Below are 19,727 nucleotides of genomic sequence, written 5' to 3' on the forward strand. Positions count from 1 at the left end.
CTGGCCCGGCATCAACTCTGAAATCACACGCATGGTCGCTGCCTGCAGGCCTTGTGCGTCACAGGCCGCCGCCCCGAAGTCATCTTTGTCACCGTGGCCTTCGCCTGAGAAGTCCTGGGAGCGTATTCATGCATACTTCGCGGGACCTTTTTTAGGTAGTTATTGGCTTCTCGTTATTGACGCTACTCTAACTTTCCATTCATTGTCCGTTGCATGTCGCCTACCACCGCGGCAACCACAAATGCTCTACCTCGCATTTTCTCTTTGGAAGGCCTTCCCTCTACTCTTGTTACTGATAATGGTCTGCAATTTGCCTCTTCCGATTTTGTGGATTTCTCTGCCCGTCACGGCGTCACACATGTCACGGCCCCTCCGTTCCAACCACAGTCAAACGGTGAGGCTGAATGACTGGTCCGCACATTTAAGGCTCAGATGAGGAAACTCCCGACTTCTTCTGCTGCTGCTGATGGTGCACTTCTCCAATTCCTGGCTTCTTACCGTTTCACCCCCATGGGCGACCACAGCCGGGCACACTGGCCTTCCACCTCACGGCCGCGGGTGCCTTCGCTTGGCCGGTTCACTGCCGACGACCTTGTATTGGGTACAGGCATATGGCAGGCGGCCAAAATGGAGTCCTGGCCGCATCTTACGACACTGTGACCGATGCCTGTATGAAATCCAGATTCACGGGTGTTGCAGTGCATCATTCAGACCAGCTTCGGCCTCGTGTGCCGGCAACGCCTGTTCCGGACGCCGCTACACCATCTTCGGCTCTAACTGACGCTCGGGATACTGAAATCTCTCCTTACTCACAACGCAGTCCTCTCACCATCATATTGGTGCCAGCACAAGAACTGACGCCACCAGGAGACGTGCCCACGCAGGAACCAGATGACCATCATGTGTCGGAGCAACTCTACTCACCTCCTCCTCCTCCTAAGGACACGGACACATCGCCCATGTCTCCTGTAATAACAAGCGGACTTGCCGCAACGGGCAGATTGGTGCACGGGGCCCCAGCACATTCGACGCCCACGTCTTCTGTCATCTCAACCCATTATCATCGGGGACACTTCCGTCCGTAAGGGTAAGCCTGCTCCTTGAGACTTTACGGCCAGTCGAACAACACCTATGGATGTTAGCAATCTACAGGCCACCTCCATCAAGACCTGTGCAAAAACTTCAAAGGGGGGAAAAGTGTTGTGACTCGCCGATCTTTCAAAGTGCCGCCGCACAGTTACGTGTGTCCTCTACATGCGGCGCTGTCTGCCAGCCCTGCAGCAGCAGCAGCGCCACCTAAGAAGCCAGCCAGCCAGCGGCTGCTAGACTCGGACTCAGTTATGATTTGACTGTTAAAGTGTACACACGTCTTACTCTGTTTACTTGATCTGTGACTTTCATGTATTGCGTCTTCCTTGAAATATGTTTATTCAACTTGAAGTTATAACAGTGGTCATTTTCGTTTGCACATCATTGCCAAAACTGTGTTGCTGTGAGAGCTGTCTGCTGTGCAGTTCAGCATCTGAGTGGTCAATGTGATGTTATAAAGAACTACCCTTTCTAAGAAAAAATAGAAATATAGTAGCAAAAAATTGCGACTAGCAATGATAATAGAGTGTATCAATGTGCACAGCAGAATTCATAGTCAAAGTTCTTGTCAAAGGTAGGGTGATAAATTCTTTACACTCCTGACATCTGAAGGAACAGGAAAGTGTCAACCTAACATTTCAGAATATAACAGTATAGATTTATTTGCTCTGTAAAATAAATAGTTGTGAAGTGTAAACACACACAGTTATATCCAGAATGTAGTAAATGGTATCTTTTTGCTGTATCCCTCTGCCAATTTATACTACATCTTTGAGAGTGTTCAGATCCTGTTTTCCTCGGGTTTTACTTAGCAAGCACTTCACACTATGTGTAAGATTCTGGAATGAATTATGCTAGCTATGGGAGGTTCCATTTTACTGCTCTGCTTGAAATTTGACAATTTTTTGAAAACAGGAAATATCACAGTTCATTCATATCACAAACTCTTGCAGTATGTGAACAGGTTTACAATAAAAGTTCTCCTACATCTATGGATGCCATGTACTGGGTGACAATTATTGAACTATACAAAATAAAACTGTCAACTTCTGAGCGGTTTGCATTAGGATGTTCGAAGTGCACGGTTGGCCGCGGGCACACTGGGAATTAGTATGCTAATGCATGGTTTGGTTTAGCAACGAAGCCAACTTTCATTTTAATGCGTTCATCAATAAGGCAGATTGGCACATCTGGGGGACTGAGAATCCGTATTTCACAATTGAGAAATTCTCTTCGCTCTCAACGGATGGCTGTGCGGAGTGCAATGTCCAGTCACAAAATAATCACTGTGATATTCCTTGATGGCACGGTGACTACCTAATGGTACATGAAGGTTCTGGAAGATTATTTCATCCCCCTTATCCAAAGAAGAGACCCCAATTTCGACAATATATGGCTCATGCACGACGGAGCTCGACCCTATCAAAGCAGGAGAGTGTTTGACATCCTGGCGGAGCACTTTGGGGACCGCATTCTCACTCTGGGGTACTCAGAGACCACTGGCATGGGCCACAATTGGCTGCCTATTCTCCGGATCTGAACACATGCAACTCCTTTTTGTGGGGCTATTTTAAAGACAAGGTGTACAGCAATAACCCCAAAACCATTGCTGAGCTGAAAACAGTCATTCAGGAGGTCATCGACAGCATGCATGTTCTCACACTTCAACAGGTCATGCAGAATTTCACTGTTTGTCTATGCCACATCATTGCTAATGATGGCAAGCATATCAAACATGTCAGAACCTAAATCCGAATATCTGTAGTGACCAGAATGAGATTTTCACTCTGCAGCGAAGTGTGCGGGAACAAGACTTCAACTTGGGACCTTTGCCTTTCGCGTGCAAGTGCTCTACCATCAGACCTACCCAAGCACGACTCACGGCCCATCCTCACAGCTTAAATTCTGCCAGTATCTCGTCTCCTACCTTCGAAACTACACAGAAGCTCTTCCGCGAACCTTGCAGAACTAGCACTCCTGGAAGAAGGGATACTGCGGAGACATGGCTTAGTCACAGCGTGAGGAATGTTTCCAGAATGAGATTTTTCACTCTGCAGTGGAGTGTGCACTGATATGAAACTTCCTAGCAGATTAAAACTGTGCCGGAACAAGACTCAAACTCAGGACCTTGGCCTTTCGCGGACAAGTACTCTACCGTCTGAGCAAAGGTCCAGAGTTCGGGTCTTGTTCCGGCACACAGTTTTAATCTGCCATGAAGTTTCATCTGTAGTGATGTTTACATGTTGAATAAAGTATGTGAACACTGTAGTTTGTGAAGTAGAACTGGATTAAATTGCCCCACTGACATCGTAAATTGGTGAGTGTAAATGTATACAGAATTAATTCTTTTTCTCTCTGCAATCGGGTAGGCTATGCATGTTTTGCTTTATTACTTTCTGAGTGTGAATAGCGTGTTATTTGGTATGCTTAGATTACATTATTATACGATGCTTTACATGCAGCTATTACTGTAACAATTTGGAACGACTTTTCGTAGATATTGTCATTAACTTCAGGTGTTTTTATTTTCTGGTTTGTCTCCGTCGTCATTCTCTCCATTTTTTGCACCTACGTATAAACGTTGATTGTAGCTTACATTTACAAAATGTACTTCGGAGTTGTGGGTGTGTGCGGTGGCAGCTATTGCAACCTCGCAATCACAGTGTAGCCAACCACACGCGAGCTATCAAGTGACATGTTTCACCGGCCCGGGTTTATGTGACTCTATACTGCATACTCTGGCTTTGAACTCCAGTTTACCTGAATCCATTTGTAAACAGGATTGAAGTGACTAAAATTATACAAGTACTCAACAATAGTACTCATTTCTGCACCAGACAGTAAACAGCTAGATAGGTACTAGTTGTACACTTAGGTGTTTCATGCTCCAATGTTGTCAACACAGTGACACATGATGGGAATTAAAGGGGGTGTATCAACTACTAGTCCTGGGCAGCCAATGAGAAAGCACCTGGCAGACGATAAGTTTGGAAGCAAGAGACATTGTAACATCCTGATATATGTATTTGGATAAAAACAGCTGTGTTCTCAGGTCTCACAGAAATTGCACACATTCTGAAGAAACAGCTAAATATTTGCAGCAACAAGATATAAATTTCACAGCTATGCTACTAGGATGACTATTAAAAATAGTGATACCACGGATGATAGGGTTGGCTAGTGAAAAATGTAGAAAAGGAAACGGTCCACAAATTAACGTAAACCATTTCTTTTCATGTCTTTTATTTCTCCTTGTATTAAAAAATGTAAAGAATAAATGGCATGAATTTAGACTAGGTGTAATAACTTTTTAGACAGCTACTTTGTCACTAAAACAATTTGTAATCCTGATTAGTCAGAGTAAGATAATAAGTTTTCCTCAAGAACATCTTGGGAAGAGTGTAAGTCAAGATTGTCAAAAGCTTTCTCTAAATTTGCAAATGCTGCAAACATAGGTCTGCCTATCTTTATTAGTGCCATAAGAATAATTGAAGACGGTGACCTGAACATTTTGAATACTATATAGCGTAACAAAAATTGTTGTACATAAAGCATAATCTTCAAACAAAACTCATTTTCACACGAAGCTAGACAATATTCGAGTAGTGGTATTAACACTCACCCAGCCATTGTCCACTTTATGCGTATGGACTTAAGGGTGTTGTTCTTGGCTTCCAGGAAGTATTCCAGATCATCCATATTGACATAGCTGAATGTGAAGTCAACTTCTTCTAGCTGTGGGCAACTATCAGCTATTAGGCGCAGCAGAAGAGGTGTTTCATTGCTAGAATCGTATTCTCCCAGACAGAGGACACGTAGGTGCTCCAAGTGAGAGACTGCCTGTGCAAGTATCTCTGACCTCATCACTTCACTGGGTATCGTCAGTGAATTTATTTTGGGGCACTTCTCAACCAAGTTCTTGAGCATCTGCAAGTAAAACACCGTTTCCAAGCTATACAAACACACAGGTGCAAATCCAAAGTTCACGGAGCACAGCAGAAGTTATTTTCCTGTTCAAAAAGGGCAACAAAAGCAAATGTAGAAACTTGACACATCAGGCTGTTTAACGTGGCATATAACATCCACTCAAAAATACTGAACAACAGAATAATATCACATTCAATTCCATCAGAATTCTTGTGACCGTGATGTAACCCAGGATAGAAAGATGGTCAGCACCCAATGTAGCATAATCTGTCTTTTATTGCACATCCAGATTTCAGCTAACAGTGCAGTTATCATCACCGCAGTACAGTTAATCATGCAGATTCAACATAATTAGTTGGGCTAATGCTTCTGTATGTCGGGTTGGAATTTGTGTCATCATAATTATATTTAGTCCATGTGACAACCTAAAATACACTGATGATTGCTGCACTGTCAGCTGAAATCTAGATCTGCAATAATAAGGCATACAATATTAGGACTGGTGATGACTACCTTTCTGTAACGCACAGACTAAGCTGAAGCACTTCTCCAAGACAATCAAAGTGCATTTACAAAAGGACAGTCATATAGTGAAAATATCTTTACAGCACAAGAACTTTTAATAGACAAACAGAATTTAATCTTTGAACTCACATCACTTTAATAGCCTTTGAAGAAGTTTTTGACACAGCAGACAGAAATACAGGGTGTCCGAAAAGTCTTTCCCTGATTACATAAATTGATAACGCAGGCTAGAAGTAAGATACAAATACAAAACTTGTGTCGAATTGTTTACAACTATCAAACTTTTTTTTCTGTTTTAGGTTCGCAGTACGTAAGTAGTGGATGAGGTGCAGTGCCCAAGAAGCCATGTTAACCAATTAGGAGAAGGCACAGTGTGTCCTGTGGTACCATGAGAAACGATCACCAACCACAGTGCAGACACACTTCCAGACAACATTTGGATTTGGAAGGAATCCACCTGATGTGAAGAGCATTAAAGCCTGGTATGAGAAGTTCAAGAACACAGGATCGGTTGCTGACCTTCCGAGGTCTGGTTGACCAAGAACCTCAGCAGACAGGGTGGAAGTTGCAAGGCAGTCTTTTCTGAGAAGCCCGAAGAAATCGGTGCACAGGGCCTCACGTGAATTACAAATGCCAAAAACCTCTCTCCATGACATTTTACACAAACGTTTATTGTTTTGTGCATACAAAGTGCAAATTGTTCAGGCCTCGTTGCCCAATGACAGTACACGTCGATATGACTTTGCGGTCGAAATGCTATCACGTATTGAGGACGATGATGGTTATCTCAGACGAATTGCCTTTTCCGATGAAGCGACCTTTTTTGGCAGTGGAGTAGTCAATCGCCATAATGTGCGCATTTGGGGTTCACAACCCCCTGGCGAGGTCATGGAGTGCACCAGAGGCAGTTCAAAGGTGAATGTTTGGTGCGCGCTATTGCACGATCGAATTGTCGGGCCATTCTTCTTCACTGAGGCTACCGTCACATTTGCAGTGTATCTGGACATGTTGCAACTGTATGCTGTTCCTCAGCTGCTTCAGTTATCACCCCGATGTCTTGTTTCAGCAAGACAGTGCACCGCCTTATTGGGGTTTGGACGTCCGTGCCTATCTCGATATGACCTTTCCTGGGCGATGGATTGGACGTGATGGGCCAACGGTTTGGCCTCCACACTCACCTGACATAACCCCATTAGACTTCTTTTTATGGGGTTATGTCAAGGACGAGGTCTACCGAACACGTGTACCAGATCTTGAAACCCTGCAGCAACGGATAACCACAGTCGTTGAATCGATCCCTCCAGTAATGTTGGCTAATGTGTGGACGGAAATTGAATATCGCCTAGATGTGCTAGATGCTACCAAGGGTGCTCCTGTGGAAGTTTACTGATGTGTGAAAAAAACTTTGATAGTTTGTAAACAATTAGACACCAGTTTCATATTTGTATCTTACTTCTAGCCTGAGTTATCAATTTATGTAATCAGGGAAAGACTTTTCGGACACCCTGTAAGTTACGGGTAAAATGGGTGACAGGGGCTAGCCACCACTCCTAGTAGGATTAATCTTGAGTCTTTACCGTGTAGAAGAAACAGTAAAATACGACAGAGAAAAGAACAAATGAGATGAAAACAAGGAGTGCAACAGGGGCATTCCCTCTAACCCTCTCTTTTTAACATCTATACTACAATGTCCTTAAAATTTGGATTGGAAATTAGATAATTATCCAGCAACTAAATTAAATAAACAGAAAATGACCTCCAGTTAACAGCAGACCTCCTTAGCCAAATACACGTAGAATACAAGCCAAAAACTCCATTACCAACCTATCAAGTTTAACAGCCAATGTGATTGGAAAAATTAACAGGCAACAAACTAACTGAACAACTGTCACAATTTAGGCTGCAACACTAGTCATGATTATGGCATAAATGAAAAGCTGCAATAAACACAACACTTAGCTACAAAACCCGAAAAAGACACAAAAATTAAATTTTATAAAACTAGAGCAATATCAATACCATGCCATGGAATGCTGCTGAATAAATAAAAATAAAGAAGATAACAAAATACAAGTGTCAAGGATGAGATCCTTGAGGAGAGTAAAGGGCTACAAGACATTTCATAAAGAACTGTGAGGGAACAGTTTTTGCATTTAATTCCTGGAAGAAAACTAAGTGCTGGACCGAGACTCTAACTCGGGACCTTTGCCTTTCATGGACAACTGCTCTACCAATTGACATGCTGAACCACAACTCACATGTCCTCTCATGCTTCGCAGGAGGGCTTCTGTGAAGTCTGGATGGTAGGAGACGAGGTACAGGCAGAAGTAACGCTGTGGGGATAGGTCGTCAGTTGTGCTCAGGTAACTCAGTCGGTGGAGTACTTGCCTGCCAAAACCAAAGGTCTCGAGTTCGAGTCTCAGTCTAGCACACAGTTTTGATCTGACAAGAACTTTCAGAACAGAAGTGATTGCTTAGAAAATTGGCTTTAAGTCTCTAAACTCAAGTTACAAATTTAGGAAAGTAATGGAATCTACCTCCCTACACGACCAATAGTGATATTTTGCCAGTAACATGTTTTTTTGGGGTTTGGGGGCTGGTCCCAGGTTTAATTTTCAGCCTAAGTTTCATCTCTTGCTGCATGATAAACATTCTGACTGTGGACACAGGTTTTCAAAATTCTCTAGCCGTTGGTGGGGAGGCTTGCGTGCCTCAGCGATACAGATGGCCGTACCGTAGGTGCAACCACAACGGAGGGGTATCTGTTGAGAGGCCAGACAAACATGTGGTTCCTGAAGAGGGGCAGCAGCCTTTTCAGTAGTTGCAGGGGCAACAGTCTGGATGATTGACTGATCTGGCCTTGTAACATTAACCAAAACGGCCTTGCTGTGCTGGTACTGCGAACGGCTGAAAGCAAGGGGAAACTACAGTCGTAATTTCTCCCGAGGACATGCAGCTTTACTGTACGATTAAATGATGATGGCGTCCTCTTGGGTAAAATATTCTGGAGGTAAAATAGTCCCCCATTCAGATCTCCGGGCGGGGACTACTCAAGAGGACGTCGTTACCAGGAGAAAGAAAACTGGCATTCTACGGATCGGAGCGTGGAATGTCAGATCCCTTAATCGGGCAGGTAGGTTAGAAAATTTAAAAAGGGAAATGGATAGGTTAAAGTTAGATATAGTAGGAATTAGTGAAGTTCGGTGACAGGAGGAACAAGACTTTTGGTCAGGTGATTACAGGGTTATAAATACAAAATCAAATAGGGGTAATGCAGGAGTAGGTTTAATAATGAATAAAAAAATAGGAGTGCGGGTTAGCTACTACAAACAGCATAGTGAACGCATTATTGTGGCCAAGATAGACACAAAGCCCATGCCTACTACAGTAGTACAAGTTTATATGCCAACTAGCTCTGCAGATGATGAAGAAATTGATGAAATGTATGACAAAATAAAAGAAATGATTCAGCTAGTGAAGGGAGACGAAAATTTAATAGCCATGGGTGACTGGAATTCGTCAGTAGGAAAAGGGAGAGAAGGAAACATAGTAGGTGAATATGGATTGGGGGGAAGAAATGAAAGAGGAAGCCGCCTTGTAGAATTTTGCACAGAGCATAACTTAATCATAGCTAACACTTGGTTCAAGAATCATGAAAGAAGGTTGTATACCTGGAAGAATCCTAGAGATACTAAAAGGTATCAGACAGATTACATAATGGTAAGACAGAGATTTAGGAACCAGGTTTTAAACTGTAAGACATTTCCGGGGGCAGATGTGGACTCTGACCACAATCTATTGGTTATGAACTGCAGATTGAAACTGAAGAAACTGCAAAAAGGCAGGAATTTAAGGAGATGGGACCTGGATAAACTGAAAGAACCAGAGGTTGTACAGAGTTTCAGGGAGGGCATAAGGGAACAATTGACAGGAATGGGGGAAAGAAATACAGTAGAAGAAGAATGGGTAGCTATGAGGGATGAAGTAGTGAAGGCAGCAGAGGATCAAGTAGGTAAAAAGACGAGGGCTAATAGAAATCCTTGGGTAACAGAAGAAATATTGAATTTAATTGATGAAAGGAGAAAATATAAAAATGCAGTAAATGAAGCAGGCAAAAAGGAATACAAACGTCTCAAAAATGAGATCGACAGGAAGTGCAAAATGGCTAAGCAGGGATGGCTAGAGGACAAATGTAAGGATGTAGAGGCTTGTCTCACTAGGGGTAAGATAGATACTGCCTACAGGAAAATTAAAGAGACCTTTGGAGAGAAGAGAACCACTTGTATGAATATCAAGAGCTCAGATGGCAACCCAGTTCTAAGCAAAGAAGGGAAGGCAGAAAGGTGGAAGGAGTATATAGAGGGTTTATACGAGGGCGATGTACTTGAGGACAATATTATGGAAATGGAAGAGGATGTAGATGAAGATGAAATGGGAGATAAGATACTGCGTGCAGAGTTTGACAGAGCACTGAAAGACATGAGTCGAAACAAGGCCCCGGGAGTAGACAACATTCCATTAGAACTACTGATGGCCTTGGGAGAGCCAGTCATGACAAAACTCTACCATCTGGTGAGCAAGATGTATGAGACAGGCAAAATACCCACAGACTTCAAGAAGAATATAATAATTCCAATCCCAAAGAAAGCAGGTGTTGACAGATGTGAAAATTATCGAACTATCAGTTTAATAAGTCACAGCTGCAAAATACTAACATGAATTCTTTACAGACAAATGGAAAAACTGGTAGAAGCGGACCTCGGGGAAGATCAGTTTGGATTCCGTAGAAATGTTGGAACACGTGAGGCAATACTAACCTTACGACTTATCTTAGAAGAAAGATTAAGAAAAGGCAAACCTACGTTTCTAGCATTTGTAGACTTAGAGAAAGCATTTGACAACGTTAACTGGAATACTCTCTTTCAAATTCTGAAGGTGGCAGGGGTAAAATACAGGGAGCGAAAGGCTATTTACAATTTGTACAGAAACCAGATGGCAGTTATAAGAGTCGAGGGGCATGAAAGGGAAGCAGTGGTTGGGAAAAGAGTGAGACAGGGTTGTAGCCTCTCCCCGATGTTATTCAATCTGTATATTGAGCAAGCAGTAAAGGAAACAAAAGAAAAATTCGGAGTAGGTATTAAAATTCATGGAGAAGAAGTAAAAACTTTGAGGTTCGCCGATGACATTGTAATTCTGTCAGAGACAGCAAAGGACTTGGAAGAGCAGTTGAACGGAATGGACAGTGTCTTGAAAGGAGGATATAAGATGAATATCAACAAAAGCAAAATGAGGATAATGGAATGTAGTCAAATTAAATCGGGTGATGCTGAGGGTATTAGATTAGGAAATGAGACACTTAAAGTAGTAAAGGAGTTTTGCTATTTAGGGAGTAAAATAACTGATGATGGTCAAAGTAGAGAGGATATAAAATGTAGACTGGCAATGGCAAGGAAATCGTTTCTGAAGAAGAGAAATTTGTTAACATCGAGTATAGATTTAAGTGTCAGGAAGTCGTTTCTGAAAGTATTTGTATGGAGTGTGGCCATGTATGGAAGTGAAACGTGGACGATAAATAGTTTAGACAAGAAGAGAATAGAAGCTTTAGAAATGTGGTGCTACAGAAGAATGCTGAAGATAAGGTGGGTAGATCACGTAACTAATGAGGAGGTATTGAATAGGATTGGGGAGAAGAGAAGTTTGTGGCACAACTTGACTAGAAGAAGGGATCGGTTGGTAGGACATGTTTTGAGGCATCAAGGGATCACAAATTTAGCATTGGAGGGCAGCGTGGAGGGTAAAAATCGTAGAGGGAGACCAAGAGATGAATACACTAAGCAGATTCAGAAGGATGTAGGTTGCAGTAGGTACTGGGAGATGAAGAAGCTTGCACAGGATAGAGTAGCATGGAGAGCTGCATCAAATAAGTCTCAGGACTGAAGACCACAACAACAGCAGCAATTATCAATTTGAGATGCAAATACTTTGAATACTTTTCTGGTAGATATGGTAAAGTAGGCCTATTTGTTACTGAAGCGAGTTATCTTCAGTTATAATTAACACAGAATTACTACAGCTACAATTTTGTACACTGCTCTACTGATGGAGTTGCTATTGTGGGTTTGGCATGGGGTGCGAGTGCTATCTGCTGATGGTATTTCTTTGTGGTGCTTACAAAGGAGATTGTGACTGTGTGTGAGATCCGTGTAGGTAATTTTGCATCAATTCCTATCATACAGTATTGGTGATGTATGCTTTTAACACATCTGATCTTCACTTACAATTTCAGTGCGCCATAGCTACATTTGCATTTTATTTACTTCTGGTATGTTGACAATATAGTTGTGTAACATTACACTATATCAGTGCCAAATGTATCTCACTACAGAGCAGGTTCTTATAAAAAAAGAGTACGAATCTAAAATAACACATTTCTGACAATCACACACAATGTGAAGTGTTACGTTAAGTTAAACATAAAATATACGCTGAAGCACCAAAGAAACATATACGCATATGCATTCAAGTATGTAAACAGGCAGAATACGACAATATGGTTGGTAATGTCTATATAAGATGAGAAGTGTCTGGCATAGTTGTTGGATTGCTTACTGCTGCTACAATGGTAGGTTATCAAAATTTAAACAACATAATGTTATAGTCGGCACATGAGCGATGGTACACAGCATCTCTGAGGTAGCGATGAAGTGGGGATTTTCCCATACAAGCATTTCACAAGTGTACCATGAATATCAGGAATCTGATAAAACATCAAATCTCCAACATCGCTGTGGGCGGAGAAAGAACCTCGTCTGGGCCCCGTCGACACTGACATTGGATTGTTGATGACTGGAAACATGTTGCCTGGTTGGACAAGTCTCATTTCAAATTGTATCAAGCAAATGGATGTGTGTGGGTATAGAGACAACCTCATGAATCCATGGACCCTGCATGTCAGCAGGGGACTGTTCAAGCCGTGGAGGCTCCATAATGGTGTGGGGCATGTGCAGCTGGAGTGATATGGGACCTCTGATACGTCTAGATACGACTCTGACATATGTACGCATCCTGTCCGATCACCTGCATCCATTCATGTCCATTGTGCATTCCAACAGACTTGGGCAATTCCAGGAGGGCAATGCAAAGCCTCACACATCCAGAACTGCTACAGAGTGGCTCCAGGAACACCCTTCTGAGTTTAAACATTTCCCCAGACATGAACACTATTGAGCGTATCTGGGATGCCTTGTAACACGCTGTTTAGAAGAGACTCCACCTGCTCGTACTCTTATAGATTTATGGACAGACTTACAATTCATGATGTCAGTTCCCTCCAGCACTACTTCAGACATAAGTCGAGTCCATCCATGCCATGTTGCGGCACATCTGCATGCTCGTGGGGGCCCTACACGATATTAGGCAGGTGCGCCAGTTTCTTTGGCTCTTCACTGTACATAAGATACAAAGGAATTACAGATATTGGCTGCAAGTGGGCACTGATTGAAACAAATGGGGACAGTTGAAAATTTGTGCTGGACTGGGATTTGAATGCAAGCCTCCTGCTTACTCTGGTAGTTGCTCTGACCACAGTGACCAGATACAGTGGTCACTGTAACCGCACAGACTACCCTAGAATGCCTCCCATCACACCCAAATTCTCAACTTATCTACACACTACTAATGTAGTGACCCTTGCCCATTACCCTCATTACCTGCAGCATTCCATTAAGTCTGAGCCTGGTGCACATCCGCACTGAATAGATCACTGGCCGTATCCCCTTTGAAAAGTATCTGTAATTCCTTTGTGCCTCAATTCATAATGGCTGGTAAATATAAATAAGACTAACAACAAACATCAACACTCAGACACAAAAACTGATACTTACTGGGTAGTTGATCCTCTGCAAGCTAACCAGGGACAGCTCGGAAAGTCTATGGCAACTGGTATACAGGGCTCTGATAACACAAGGTGAGACAGGTTGCAGCATACGCACTTTCCGTAGATCCGGAGCATTGGGGAGAAACTCTATCGCCTCCCGGTCAGTTGCGCCAAACTGCCTGTCACAAAATTAGTTGATAACACATAAACACTTGTTTGTCAAGTGCCACCCGTAGTATCAGGAGATGGCCATTGTAGGCCAAAACCGGTTATGATAGTATCATAAAAAAGTGATTGTGTCAAAAATAAAAAATAATACATTACATAATAATGACATCTAATTCCTTAATAGAACCTCAAATATGTCCGAATGCACCTTCCATACACATTGTCAACATTCTGAAGTGAAATATCTGTAGCTTCTACAATGACATCTGTCTTGTACACGAATCCAGAAGCAAAGCTGTTTCAAAATCTTTCTTTAAAGAGAATGGTAATAATGTGTGGTGGAGCAGAGAAACTAATGCTAACTTTCTGAAATTCCAATTTCTTCAGATAGTAATTGAACATAAGGGCTCACAAGAAATGAGTAGGAAACACCCGTTACTGTGGCAAAGGACAGGCAGCATGGCAAGCCAATAACGTAAAGTTACAGCTGACAGCCATTTTTTTAAAATCACATACAGTGGTCATGTGAATTGTGTGTGTGTGTGTGTGTGTGTGTGTGTGTGTGTGCGCGCGTGGCCAAAAGCTTACTTGTTTAGCAATCTTTCTGTTGTGCCTTTTTGTGTCAGCATCTCCACAATACGGGGAGTAGCAGCATTCGCGATACAGTCAATAACTTAAATGCCCTAGATAAGCAGAAAATTTTCTGAAAAACTGCTCAGGTTTAACATGAAAATATTTTTAGAGCAGAGTACACCAAATGTTTTAACAAATTGTACATGTGCCCCAGTTACTGGTTAACGCCTATGCAGTTAAGGACAAACTGAGTCATCTTTTAATGTTTGTCAAATGGCGACAACTGTCATTCCTGAGCCAGGCCACTGCCGCAAAGACGGCAACAATTACGCTTCATAATACAGCATATCCCGCTCCTCCCCCCATGAACCACGGACCCTGCCGTTGGTGGGGAGGCTTGCGTACCTCAGCAATACATATAGCGGTACCGTAGGTGCAACCACAACAGAGGGCTATCTGTTGAGAGGCCAGACAAACATGTGGTTCCTCAAGAGGGGCAGCAGCCTCTTCAGTAGTTGCAGTGGCAACAGTCTGGATAATTGACTGATGTGGTCTTGTAACATCTACCAGAACGGCCTTGCTGTGCTGGTACTGCAAACGGCTGAAAGTGAAGGGAAACTACAGCTGTAATTTTTCCGAAGGGCATTCAGCTTTACTGTCTGGTTAAATGATGATGGCATCCTCTTGGGAAAAATATTCCGAAGTAAAATAGTCCCCCATTTGGACCTCCGAGCGGGGACTACTCAGGACGATGTCTTCATCAGCAGAAAGAAAGCTGGCATTCTGTGGATCGGAGTGTGGAATGTCAAATCCCTTAAGGGGCTCCGGAACGCCCTATACTTGCAATGTTAAAATAACGCTTATAAATTACATCTTTCCTCACAAAGTATTTGAGGTAGGAAGTTGAACTTTTTACAGATTATTTATTGGAATATGGGCTACAACTTAACACAGGGATTTTACAAAATTGTAGTTCAGTTATTAAAGATGATTTTTTTTCAATTGTAATGAAAATTCACAACATTTTTTGCAATTTTTTATTTATATATTCAAAAATATACAGTTTTTTGGAAAAAGGCTGTGTTAAATTATGCAGAAGGTACTGTGTAACATTTACTGAAAGTTTGAAACAAATATGTTTGGAAGATCCCTAGAAAACATGTAATTAGTATGACAAAATAAAAGTTTTGGGAATCGAGCAACAAAGATTGGATTAACTTTTTAGTGCATTCCAGGTCCATAGGATGGATTATCTTCATCCTCTGCAAACTCCTCCTCCAGCTTCGTCTTGTTCCTCCTCCTGTTTACTCTTGCTTGTATTTCTAGACTCTTTACAGCCCTGTCTGCAGCCCGAAGGCGTTCCTTGTCTAAAGCAAGCATCGCTCGTACCATGTTAGAACCTATCTTCATTCCCATATTTCTAAATACCTTGCACCTTACAATGTTGCCATCATTGAAAGTCGCAACAGCATCATACACACCAAAGTGAAGTGTTTCTATTCCAACAAATACAGTCTTGGGGATTCTCGACCATATAACACTATTTACACTTTCATTGGGGTTTTGAGTTTTTCCGTGAATACACTTTTTCAACAGTTCAGGTGCTGCTAAGTCTCTGAAAATAGGTTTTATCACCTCCATTATTGCATGAGGCAGACTATGCTTATGAGTGTACACTTCACCAGTTAGCAATCCTTTGTTATATTTACACCGACTGTCTTCTTCTTTGGGACACAAGCTATGTTGGGGATTTTCATCGGTTGAAGAAGTATGAAAAAAAAAGAGCCCAAACAGCCTTCTTCATTTCGTCGACACTTTGTGTATTTTGCCTAATAGCCATTCTATAATAGTTCCGTATTTTGTCAATTACACTGTCAGTTAACCTTCCCTTCCCATCCAACCCTTTACCATCACTGAGTTTTTGTTTTTTGTACGAAGCTTTCAGTCGCCAAAGTCTTGTTCCCATTCGCTTCTGTACGTGTCCAATACACTCAAATTTCTGCACTACAACATCATCACCATAGGGCTTCAGTCCTTGAACATGTTTGAAACTTTTAGAATCACCGTCACCAAGGTAATTAACATATCGCACTTTATCACACGCCTCAGAACGCTGGAATATACTGGCAACACCAGCCACTTCCATTCCTCCACTACTGCCACTATAGTTAGCTTTGCAATTATTTTCATGTGTACCTTTATATTTTTGTGGACATCTACAATACTTTGATATTACTGCTACACCTAAAACTTTCCCTGTATACATACTGGTGGCAGATACTACACCATGAAGAGATGTGTGTCCCCGTTTATGCCAGGTACCATCGAACGCTGCAGTCAAATCTCTGTTACCATTATTTTCCATTACTGCCTCTTCCACAGCGTTCTTCATAGATTCTATACAGACATCTTCTACTGTAGACCCTATTAATTTATCATAGGTCGTAAACTTGGTTGGGGGATTTGGAAGATTCATGATGCCACAGAAAATTGCACCTGCAGTAGCACCCTTACCAACTGAACGCAAGGAATAAACAAATCTAATGTTGTGTTCGTAGATTTTGCTACCATTTTCTTCAGTTGCAGTTACTGCAACACTTTTCCAAAAGGTGGTCATGTATGAACACTTATCACATTTCAGTTGTATTTCACTAGCAAGTCCAACGTGCTTTATTATGGAGAGTTCCAGACCAACTTCACTACAATGAATACATCTTACACAGTTTGAAAAAATTCCTTTGAGAACCGACATATCAAATATTTCATTCACATCCGATTCGCCCATAAAACATTCATAGTTTTCACTCATTGAACCAAGCTTCTTCTGTGAAGTATTTTCTTTCCCACTTTGACTGCTATGGGCAGGTGAACTTGAGAGGTTAGGTTCACTCACTTGGTTATCGTCTTTATTGTTTACAGTAATAACACATACCTTTGGCTTTCCAACATTTCTCCTTTTCTTAAAAGCCTTCAGAGGATTTCTAATAACTTTACTTTTACTCATTATTATACTTCAACAAAACAGAGACTCAAGAAACAGAATTAATTACGAATATTTTCGAGATAACGACAGAGTAAATAAACATGAAACAATCGACAATCACGCCAGCGATATATATTGAACCATCACAGGTTCGCCACAACACATACTTTATCTCACATCATGATTTTGAGCCTTTCCGGAGCCCCTTAACTGGGCAGGTAGGTTAGAAAATTTAAAAAGGGAAATGGATAGGTTGAAGTAAGATATATTGGGAATTGGTGAAGTTCAGTGGCACGAGGAACAAGACCTCTGGTCAGGTGAATACAGGGTTATAAATACAAAATCAAATAACGGTAATGCAGGAGTGGATTTAATAATGAATAAAAAAAACAGGAACGTGGATAAACTACTACGCACAGCGTAGTGACCGCATTATTGTAGCCAAGGTAGATGAAGCCCACGCCTACCACAATAGTACAAGCTTATATGTTAACTAGCTCCGCAGGTGAAAAGGTTGAAGAAACGTATGATGAGATAAAAGACATAACTCATATAGTTACGGGAGACAAAAATTTAGTAGTCATGGAGGACTGGAATGTAATTGTAGGAAAAGCAAGAGAAGGCAAAATAGTAAGTGAATATGGACTGGGGTAAGGAATGAAAGGGGAAGCTGCCTGGTAGAATTTTGCACAGAGCATAGCTAACACTTGGTTTAAGAATCATGAACAATGGTTGTATACATGGACGAGGCCTGGAGACACTGGAAGGTTTCAGATAGATTATGTAATGGTAAGACAGAGATTTAGGAACCAGGTTTTTAATCGTAAGACATTTCCAGGAGCAATGTGGACTTTGACCATAATTCATTGGTTATGAACTGTAGATTGAAACTGAAGAATCTGCAAAAAGGTAGGAATTTAAGGAGATGGGACCTGAATAAACTGAAAGAACCAGAGGTTATAATGAGTTTCAGAGAGAGTATTAGGGAACAATTGACAGGAACAGGGAAAAGAAATACAGTAGAAAAAGAATGGGTAGCTTTCAAAGATGAAATAGTGAAGGCAGCAGAGGATCAAGTAGGCAAAAAGAAGAGGGCTAGTAGAAATCCTTGGGTAACAGAAAAGATATTGAATTTTTTGACAAATGGATAAAATATAAAAATGCCACAAATGAAGCAGGCAAAAAGGAATACAAACATTTCAAGAATGAGATCAACAGGAAGTGCAAAATGGCTAAGCAGAGATGGCTAGAGGACAAATGTAACGATGTGGAAGCATGTATCACTAGGGGGTAAGATAGATAATGCCTACAGGAAAATTGAAGAGATCTATGGGGAAAAGAGAACCACTTGTATGAATATCGAGCTCATATGAAAAACCCATCCGAAGCAAAGAAGGGAAAGCAGAAAGGTAAAAGGAGTATATAGAAGGTTATGTGCTTGAGGGCAATATAATGGAAATGGAAGAGGATGCAGATGAAGATGAAATGGGAGATATGATACTGCATGAAGAATTTGACAGAGCACTGAAAGATCTAAGTTGAAACAGGGCCCTGGAAGTAGACAACATTGCATTAGAACTGCTGATAGCCTTGGGAGAGTCAGCCCTGACAAAACTCTTCCATCTGGTGAGCAAGATGTATGAGACAGGCGAGATACCCTCAGACATCAAGAAGAATTTCAATCCCAAAGAAAGCAGGTGTTGACAGGTGTGAAAATTACCAAATTATCGGTTTAATAAGTCACAATTGCAAAGTACTAACACAAATTCTTGATGGACGAATGGAAAAACTGGTAGAAGCCAACCTCAGAGAAGACCAGTTTCGATTTCGTACAAATGTTGGAACATGTGAGGCAATACTGACCCCATGACTTATCTTAGAACACAGATTAAAGAAAGGCAAACCTACGTTTCTAACATTTATAGAATCAGAGAAAGCTTTTGATCATGCTGACAGGAACACTCTCTTTCAAATTCTGAAAGTGGCAGGGGTAAAATACAGGTAGCGAAAGGCTATTGACAATTTGTACAGAACCAGTCAGAAGAGTCGAGGGGGCATGAAAGGTAAGCAGTGGTTGAGAAGGGAGTGAGACAGGGTTGTAGCTTATCCCCAGTGTTATTCTGTCTGTATATAGAGCAAGCAGTAAAGAAAACATAAGAAAAATTGAGAATAGGAATTGAAACCCATAGAGAAGAAATAAAAACTTTGGCGTTTGCCAATGACATGGTAATTCTGTCAGAGACAGCAAACGACCTGGAAGAGCAGCTGAACAGAATGGTTGGTTGGTTGGTTTAAGAGAGGGGGGAGGGACCAACAGCTACGTCGTTGGTCCCTTGTTCTGAATAAAACAATGCCACAAGAGTGAGAATAAAACAAGCAAGAGTGACAACGCAAAATGGAGAGAAAGGAAAAACCACAAGAACGACGGATGGGTAACAAACACTTAAATGGAAAAAAAAGGGGAGAAGAAAACCACAGGAATGCAAGGAACAGGTAGAAGAGATTAAAACGACAAAACAGATTACCATGGCTGGCTGACCATGAGAATAGAAAGGAGAAGCCAGCCACTCTGCAACACATTAAAAC

At 41.7% G+C, this 19,727-nt stretch overlaps 1 protein-coding gene across 1 annotated transcript in view; it reads right to left on the minus strand.

Annotated features, from left to right (window-relative positions):
- The window catches only part of LOC124552423 (F-box/LRR-repeat protein 2-like), a 67,808-nt gene that overhangs the window by 37,908 nt on the left and 10,173 nt on the right, over positions 1-19,727 (minus strand). The window contains exons 2-3 of the mRNA XM_047126695.1: positions 13,425-13,596; positions 4,712-5,016 (exon numbers count right to left, since the gene is read on the minus strand). Of these exons, the coding sequence (XP_046982651.1) occupies positions 4,712-5,016; positions 13,425-13,526 (407 nt within the window). The 5' untranslated portion in view covers positions 13,527-13,596. The remainder of the gene's footprint in view (positions 1-4,711; positions 5,017-13,424; positions 13,597-19,727) is intronic.

Source organism: Schistocerca americana, chromosome 10 (assembly GCF_021461395.2).
Source record: "Schistocerca americana isolate TAMUIC-IGC-003095 chromosome 10, iqSchAmer2.1, whole genome shotgun sequence".
Taxonomy (NCBI): Eukaryota; Metazoa; Arthropoda; class Insecta; order Orthoptera; family Acrididae; genus Schistocerca; species Schistocerca americana.